General features: G+C 48.6%; 1 protein-coding gene across 1 annotated transcript; it reads left to right on the top strand.

Moving 5' to 3' along the window:
* The first annotated feature begins 699 nt into the window (after positions 1-699).
* inaF-D (trp-interacting inaF-D) lies at positions 700-7,816 on the top strand. Its single transcript, XM_075698925.1, has 2 exons — positions 700-1,760; positions 6,649-7,816. The coding sequence occupies exon 1, from the start codon at positions 1,046-1,048 to the stop codon at positions 1,748-1,750; it is 705 nt and encodes a 234-aa protein (XP_075555040.1). The 5' UTR covers positions 700-1,045; the 3' UTR covers positions 1,751-1,760; positions 6,649-7,816.
* Positions 7,817-9,445: the final 1,629 nt, after the last annotated feature.

Here is a 9,445-nt window from a genome sequence, read left to right as displayed (position 1 = left end):
TGAATTAGGAAAACCCTAATAGAATTTGCGGAATAAAACTACAAGCCGCGGCATATCTTGCGTCCGTCAGCTGATGTGGGGAATTCGAGGGGTGATTCAATATTGTTGCAACGCGTACACAACATGGAAAAAGAAGAGCACAAGCTTGGCGCTGTAAATTCTTGTAAATTCAAGTTCATTGAAGCGTCCGGAAGGTTAGGCTGCTAGGGTAGTGCCGACCGTGCTGTACTTTATTATTTCTTTTCTGCAAGTTTATGAATAAGCCCTCTCTAAATTTGTCTTATTCTTGTGCTGTGTGCTGCTCTATTTTGAATTTATTTTTCGTAAAACTTGATGCGACATTCATTAAATGCGGCCAAATTTGTTAACCTTGCGAAAAATTCGGGAGGGTTGGTAGGTATCTGTTTTTGAAGTGCGTTTAAGGATTTTTGGTAAAGTTTCGGGAAAGATCTGCTTGATGTTGACGGCATACGTCTATCCCAGGATAGGAAAAAGGACACCTGAACACGTTTAATTGGGTCACAAATGACGTTGTAGTTGCGGCCGTTATCGTAATAAAATTGGGGCACTCCAAAAACCGCCAACGCGGCGCGTTTACCATCCCGGGGTCCATGTCCTGAGTTTCATGACTGCCACGTTTGCCGCAAGAGGCCACCACTGGCCTCCGAACCTGCTCCCATCACCGGCCCCTCATGCTTCCCGGTGCTCCTATCGATCCGGGGAAATTCTCCGATGCTCGTCGCATTCCTCCGCATCCTACGTCTCTCCGGCCGTCTCTCTTCCTCTCTGAGAAGCTCTGTCCTATATCCCTTTGTATAATGCGCGGGTGCCAGTGCGAACCACTCGGACGTACAACCGACCCGTAAAAAGTTCCGAAGGCTGAAGCGGAGATTGAAATAGCATCACTCCGACTAGGCCCTGCAACGAAAGCGTACACACTCATTGTCGTCTGCTGCCGTCTGCTTCTCGTCTGCTACACGCTCCCGGCCCCGTCATCCTGCTCTCATCGTCGTCTGCGGCAACGTTCCGCGCCGCTCGTCGGGCCATGAAGATGGCCAACGAGTGCGGCGCATCGACGCAGCCGGCGGCAGCGCCGGCCGGTCAGGCGGCTACAACCCTGGCCGGAGGTGGGAATAGCTCGACCAAGAACAATAACAACAACAAGGACGGTGGCGGTGTGGCAGGAGTGGACACCATGCCGGGGGGGATGCCGTTCGACACCGCCAAGGCCAAGATATACGAGACCAAGCGGCACAAGAAGATCGTGCGCCTCATGACGGTCATGGCGTACGTTCTCTCTGTCTCGCTCGCGGCGATCGTGCTGTCGATGTACTACGTGTTCCTATGGGATCCCAACATGCGTTCGGAGCTCCCGCAGTCATCGTCGGACCGCGAAACGGGCCGCATGACGGCGTTTGCGCCATCGTCGTCTGCTACGAACGAGACGGACTGTTCGCAGCTATCGTCTGCTCCGCAGAAGGCGGCGAGAGTTCCGACGGCCACCACTACGGCGACGACGATCAACGACGAGCCTACCGTTGTCGACGCGACAGTAGGCTATGACGTCACTGCTGGGGATGCGTCCCCTTCGGAGATTCCGTTCGGCGAGATTTCGCTCTCCGAGAACGCGACGGACACCACGTCGTCGTGGGTTGAAGAAGCCGACGGTACTGCCACGTCGTTTGCGACGACTTCTTCCGCGGACGCCGCGGATGCGGAAGAAAAGTCCACTGCTTCCGTCGAGAGATGAGGGAACAAGAGTGAGCTGTCCATTATTTGTTCTCTTATTTAATTCGTTCGTTACGATTCTTTAGCTTTCAGAAACTGACGCAATGGCTTACAGTATGCAGACTTACAGTAGGCTCCGGTTAAAACGAACCCGAACGATGCCGCACGAACGATGCCGAACAATGCCGAACGATGAGCAAGTAACTGGTTGGGTTCTATTGACCTCACGAAAATAAAGCACTTAATGCGAACTCGCTTAACCCGCCTAGTACTTTGAGCCCGCTGACAAGAACGTATTCGCTTAAGCGAAACATCCGGGGCTGTCACCGAAGCTTGCTACTCGGCTTAGTGATCGAGCGGCCCGGAACGATTTCCCGCTCCGCCGAAGGCAAATTGCGTTTCTGTGAACACAATCGGCACCAGTGTCGACGATGACTTAAAAACATGCCGGGCTGACCCCATGCATACATTACTCGTGTGCATGGGTCCTCGAGGTGCGCGTTTGCTGACGACTGCTGACGAGTGCTGACGATGGCGAGGACATCGGCGATGAGCCACAAGAACAAGCGGTCTTCCCACAAGATATATGCAACTGATAATGCCTGAAACGTCAACACATATATGTTCCAACACGAGGGCATGTATCGAAGGATTTTTTGAACGAGTTAATGTATGTTTCGGTATAGGGCGCACAGATTTGTAAAGCGCCAGCAAGCAAAAGTCGCTGACTGACCCAAGTAAAAGTACGCAGTTTAATGCTTCGAACTGTGCAAGTGCAAGAAATATGTAATATTTTAAACGCGTGTCTTTTGGTTTTAATGATTTAATGGGTAAACATGGAATAGTGAAGTTATTTCTTTTTTTTTTTATGACTCTCTTTAAAAAGAATTTCTGCAATTTCTGCTAAGGCGAATGCATTTTCCTTGGTCTCTTACTAATTCGTCTTTCTGTTGTTCGGTGTCGTAAGAGGCTCCTTGCTGGGCTGTAGTGGTCCTACGCTGTAGACAGGAGGGCAAAACTGATGTACTTCATCATAATCGTCGGCAGTTGTTCACTGCCAAGCACGGGCCGGCAACAGCACCAAACGAGGATTCAGTGGCAGGGAGAAACAATACGAATGCTCCCAGAGGAGCCATAATCGGTTTGTTCTGACGACACTTGCAAATCGGGTTACAGCACAGACAACGAAACACGCAGAACCAACGCAACGTTGGAATCTAAACGACGCGAAGCTCGTTGGCTTCAGGGATGTAGACTCGGTCACAACCTCGTCGCCTAGCTGTTTGCGTCACGAAGACGATGTACGATGCTTGTCGAGGAAAGACTGTTGATGAAAGGTGCGTGCACATTGTAGTGTTACGCATATTTTATTATAGTCAAGATTCCATACCGCTTGTGTACCAGTGGAGCATCCAATGCGGTGGATTGGCCAAGAATGGGCACTTACCCAGTTGAGCATACCTATGGGGTCCTTCATTTCCGAATAAAGCCCGGTAATCCCCGATTTCTGGCATCCTGAACAAGTTTTGCGAAAATTGGATTAAACCCAATATTTTGTTCGGGGGGGGGGGGGCGGCGAAGTTCCCTCCTTTCGTAAAGGGCAGGGCTCCGAACTCACAAAAAGCCCTTAGGCTAGAATTGTTCGCAAGAGCAAATTTTAGCCAATACCGATGCTGGACATATAGTTAGCGAAGGCGGCCAGCCAATGGCTAAGAGCACTTACGAAAGAAAAGCTTTGTGAATGCAGGGCCCAGGTGTACAAATGTCCTGGACGTCTCGCCTCTGTGCCACCATTATGTGGTTGACGTAGTTCAGCATCTCTAAAGGATGTGTTGAAACTGTATCTTACTTTAGAAAGAAAACCCCGAGAACATAGTTTACGAGATGACCTATTGGCAGCACGTCACCTCTCTAGTGCCCAACCTGGTAAACACAGGCTGATGCCTCGAAAACGGGGTGGTGACGAGCGTGCCTCCATTTTAGGTCATTTCGGCCGTTACACCATCAAGATCGTTCCCCGTGCAGTCCGGAGTGTCCGGAGAACCACTGGTATCCTTTTCTAACCGAAGCTCTGCGTAAAGCGACACCAAGGCACTGGGCACAAGAAGAAACGTCCCCATGCACTGACGTCCTTAAAGGCTCTATCCCCACTTTGGGTGCCGTGCGGCATACGACGTGTAGCCATGCGAGCGTGCTGCACAGAATTAGACTAGGTGCTGCCTCTACGCGACAGTACTTGCATCGCCATCCCATGCGCTGACTCGCCATACATGCGATGCGCGCAATATGCCCGAGACAGCGCAGCTCGTACTTGTTTGCCAGTCCCCAAATCTGTCCGTGAACTGCAGGCGGCTGGCCTCTTCGTTGGCGCCAATTAACACAAAAGACCGTTGAGTGAAAAACGCGTTACTGGGCCCTTGGCCGGACATAATACATCAACGAAGCAAGTCGGCATGGAGGCTGGCCTTTCCAATCAACACAGGCCTAGATTCAAGACTACGAACGGGCACCTAAATTTGGGCAGGAACGTGTCTGTATAATCGCATCAGACTGCCTGTCCTCATCATTGCTGCTCATGCCTCGCTTTTTCACGCCTGCCCTCTGAGTATAGTGGCAGGCTATAAAGGACTATTATCTGAGGCCGGCCTCTCTGCGTTTCACCAATGAATTGACCTCTGTCTCGCTATAGCGAACGCAACGCCGACGCTGCTGTGAATTGCGAACGATCGCCGTGAGAGAGCTCAAAATTACAAACGCTACCGTACGTTAACAAAGACTTCTAAGATAAGGCGTATAGCATCAAACTTCGTTCAAAGCGTGAATGTGTGCATCACTATTCGGACGTTTCTTTATTTATTTTCTTTTATTATGTGGTTTCTCTAAAGAAAAGAAGTAAAGATAATGCCTGCCAACGAGGATTTGCACAGATGTATGCGCCACACGACTTGCGAACAGCTCTGTTTTTTTGTTTTTTTCATCATATGGTCCTGCGAGTGACTTAGCTTGTTTAAATGAAGCGTTTGTGTCCAAACGAGGCCACTGCCTGTGTTAATCGCCTGCGAATGAAGCTAGACACAGAGTTGGGCTGCCGACCACAGAAACCCCGATTCCTCTCCGGTTGTTCTTTTCCCGTTTAAGTGTAAATGGACCAGTAGCGAAGCTGTCTGTTCGGGCACATACTCGCGCCAGATACCCAGGGACTCGCGTGACCTACTCGGCAAGACCAGTAGCCAGCACAAAGCCAGCGGCTTATGTTGTCTATATATATATATATATAATATACCCGGCGGGGAAGAGGCAAGGAGAGCCCAGCTTTAAAAAGCGCGCACTTAACGGTTATCGCTTACGCAAAGAAAAGTTTCACCACGTAAATAACTCGGGGCTCAAAGAACGTACATGTGCGAGGGCCCAGTCGCAAAATAGTACGCGTATGCACACACGACAGCACAGTTAGTGTTCACGTGGACGAAGCGCCGCTCGAACCGATCGCGCCCATACAGCAAATATGCATAACCATTTAGTCAACCGAACATTCACTGAAAGAAGTACCTTCGGCATCATTATTGCTTTGCATACAACAAAAGAGGGGGCCTATGATGTGTAGCTTCGTTCACACGAAGGCGTCCAGTCGGAAGACGAGCTGACCCAGCCCCGGCCCGACCCCGCTCAAGCGCATCTCGACAAGTGGGTTGGGCGAGTCAAGCTACCTCCTTTGCAGGCATGTTGACCGAGATCGCCTCGACGCTTGCTTGGCCCGATACAATAGCGTTTGCACGAACCGGACGACCGGATGATGTGGCCCGACAAGCCAACTCGACAAGCCAACTCAACCAGGCTTTACCGCGGGTTCATTAAACTTAGCACCCGCGTCAAGAACCGAAATGTTATCAGTACAGTGTACGTCAATGTACTCCCCGAAAGCTCGCTCGAGTATGGTGTGGTAAAACTTTAATAAAGTCCTGCAGATCGTGAGTCTTCACGAAGCGGGCCGCTCCCACGTGGGAACCGGAAGGCCCAGCCTTTCGGCCGCATCGTTGGCCTGCTTGACAGTTGGTCAGCCAGAAGAGGGCTGCGGAGAACCGCCTCCCATCTGGCCGAGCTGTTAGCGATGATAGAGCGTGACCGAGCACACCGCCAGAGCTCGAGCGTAATTTATTTATTCATCTGTTTATTTGTACACGTATGGGTCAAAAACATTGACAATATTTGGCTTTCATGTATCATTTGTCATAATGTAGTCGCTATCATCTAGTTGAATTTATCATTCGTGTAGTCAGCAACCAGAGTGCATGTGGTCGTCAGATTGAGTATTCTCTAAAGCATGACTCTTTCAAACAGGCAGGGTGTCTGTCACCCTCTGCGGTCTTGCTGTCGTTATATGCCGTTGACGTGCACCAAAGAGCTTGTCACACAATTAACTACCTAAATGATATTTCGCTATCTAACTGATATTTCACAAACGCAATTTTTTCGGTGGTGCGGAGATACGTATAGGGGGGGGGGGGGCGAATGTTGCATTCATTTCTGCTCTAATAGCAGCTTCACTATATCACGCCCCACTCGAGGTCTCCATAAAATGACGTACTTTGCCCGCAGATAATGGTAATTGATTTTTAATTAAATACTTCATGAACAGGTTTACCGTCACGCTTGTTAATCCTATGGTCAAGCGACAACAAACCACCACATAACCTTTTTTTAACATGTGCAAAAGCTCATTTCGATCGTGACGGTCTTTCAACGCGACCACTAACGGAGAAACTTTTCGCGTTCGCTTCTAGGAACAAAACTCGAAAGTAAGTTACAATTATTGCCGTGTGGCTGCCAACAAAATGTGGTAGTACTTGCGTAAGACTACTGTCCGAAGACAAAACAACAACAACAAAAACATTCCTGATTGTTGCCCTCTCTCTCTTTCAGCAACAACGTCTGCCCCGCGAACTCCAGCCACGCGGGACATCATTGGAGCCTGTGAACCAGTGACGTCACAAGAGGGTGGACACGCGAGGAACGATCGACAAGGCTGATCTCGTCCCCTTTTGTGTGTGCCGCTTCTGTTCCTTTTTTTTTCTCTCCTTCACCGTCATTCTGCTAAAGGCACGGAGGACGGAAACATTGACTAGCAGGAAGCGTCACGTGACAAACTTGAAGCGCATGAAGCCAAAACGGGCAATGAAGCGAACAAATCCATAGGGAAAGTTAAGTATTTTCTTTTTCTTTTCTGAGGTGTATAATCATCTGCGCATTACAGTTAAATGGGCGATAACCTTCATTCTTGAGAACTCTTAAGGGAAGATCTCTCGGGAGCTATGTTTTCTTTTTTAACGGGGTGGACTTGATGGCGTGTGCAGTAGGGATTTGCCAGCGTTGCCGGCACTGAATTCTTATGCTGCCAGCAGGTGTACTAGTTGACTGAAGTCGTGCTCCTTTGCCAGTTCTTTCTTTCCTCCGTAGCATAAAGTGCACATACCGTCTTTATCGCTAAGAAGTTATTCCTGCGCAACAAAAACAGCACTAGATAGCCTGTAGTACGCGTATACTACGGAGCGAGGTGATCTTTCGCCTCAATGTATATTTGTGGTCCCTCCCTCCACACCTGGTTCATACGCCTTGTTCACTTTAGATATTTTGCCTGTTTCCACAGGAAACGAGAGTGCGGCCACAAAAAAAAATGCTTGCCCACGTTTTAAAGTCCCGCATTTCCTCGTAGACACCTTTCGCAAATACCACTTCCAGGGCACGCTAATTCAGTGCCAGCGGAACTGTAGGTGTGACGAAAGCAGTGACGCGAGCGCCTGCCATTGGAGTTATTTTCACGTCGTGTAGTCTTTTTGACAGGCACTGACAGAATTCCGGTCGCTTCAGCGAGGCGTAGTGCTCGGACTTAATACGCCTCGCAAAAAAGTGAAAGTAGTATATTCTTGAAAGTGAGGCTTATGTCGAGACTGTGCCTCTACTCTCAAAAATCGCGAATAGAAAGAGATATTTATTACAAAGGAAAATTTGGGATGTCGGCCTGAATCAATGTTCTGACCTGCTACGCGACTACGTGCTAAGAGTGATAAGCATACGAACTTCGCATCGGGGAGAGGGCAGGGCTGCTGTTTGGTGTCGATTGACTTTAGAGGAAGTATCGTATATTATCCAATGCGAAGACAGACGGCGATAGACGTCTTTCGGGTACGTGGATCGGTAGACCCCGTGGCCCAATTGACTGTAAGCAGCGCAACCTTCGCCTTCCGTCGGAAGTCAAGCCTCGTTATAACGAAATAGAGCGTTTCAACTCCCTCTTTATAACGAAGCGATGCTAATCATGTTTTAAACCGCTACATAGCTATATTTCGAAACAAACAGCTCGTAAATTTGATGTGACCTAAGGGAGCAGAACCAACTGTGTCTACATAATTCGTCCATATCATTCAAAAGAGGCAGCTATCAAAAGAGGCAGCTCAAATTTGAGCACGCCGAGGCGTTCGCTGGTCTATACACCCGATTTCGTTAAATCGAGATGGCACGTAGCATATATACTAATTAGCGAAATGAAAGCTGTGCAGATTCTAGTTTGTACACTTGTCTTATGTACAGTATCTTATCGTTCAGTTTTATTATCAAGGGCTTCGAAAAAAATGCGAGTGACCTGGAAAAGGTTGCGCTACCGGCGCCTTACTTTAAGGACACCAAAATTAAATGGTTAAGCCTATAAATTGACTTGGTTATTTAATCTGCATAGTTTCGAGACACATATAGGCACTACTGAATAAAGTTGTAACGTGAGAAAGAAAAATGCACAGCAATAAAGTACAATACAACTAGTGTCTCATTCCTGAAAACAGTTGGAAGAATGATGCGCATCGTGAAAAGTTATGAAGCACTATAGTTTAAGAAAAGAAATACACGCAAGGAACGGACCGCACTTTCGGCAGCGGCCATTTTGCCAACGCTAATATTTACCCTGCCTGCCCGCTCCCGCGAACTCGGGCGAAAGCCCTTCAACGCACGACCGGATATATTTAGCACCCACTCGCGGAAAAACAAAAAGACAAATACAAAACCGCAACAAACGTTGAACAAACTGTAGAGTTTCCACGACTTCGCATTCGTTTACCAACGCGACGTTAATTACTACGCGAGGATCACCTTTCAGCACAGGCGGTAATGATGTGACAGCCATATTAACGAGTGTCGCGAAGAATGCTGCGTCGAATCCTCGCCTGGCCTCTCTCTGTATTGGAGCAACCTGCACGTTCAGGGTCCGGGCTGCGTGGCGGTTTCCGTTGTAAAACTGGCCCGGCTATTTGGGAGGCGTTAGGAAACGTGCACATCCTCATTCTTTTTTTTTTTTTGAGTGACGTTGTGGGAGTGAGTTTGCGAAATCGAGAATTGTATGCCGCGCCGATCGACGGCAACTGCCTTGGCCTGAGCGCGGAAGGCGAGTGCGGTTAAGCTCGAAGAGAGAGAGAGAGAAACATAGGAACAACTCATGCACGAAGGTATTTCTATTTATCCCGGGAGTGTTTCAACGGCAGATTTTTCGAATCGACTAAAGTGCGAATACTAAACAAAATGTTGCTTCGAATATAAAATCGAATACTCAAAGCTTATAAGTAACTAAGGCTGAGCAGTTACAAGTCTGTACACGCGTATAAAAGCATTTTGAGAGATTTCAGGATGGAAGATAGAACGAAGCTTGTAAATTTTGGCAACTGGGCAGCTTGCA

Source organism: Dermacentor variabilis, chromosome 7 (assembly GCF_050947875.1).
Source record: "Dermacentor variabilis isolate Ectoservices chromosome 7, ASM5094787v1, whole genome shotgun sequence".
NCBI classification, from domain to species: domain Eukaryota; kingdom Metazoa; phylum Arthropoda; class Arachnida; order Ixodida; family Ixodidae; genus Dermacentor; species Dermacentor variabilis.
This window is presented reverse-complemented; position numbering and strand designations above follow the sequence as displayed.

What these genes read in the sequence shown, in the direction of transcription:
- inaF-D (XM_075698925.1), top strand. Translation starts at nt 1,046, where the DNA reads ATGAAGATGGCCAACGAGTGCGGCGCATCGACGCAGCCGGCGGCAGCG.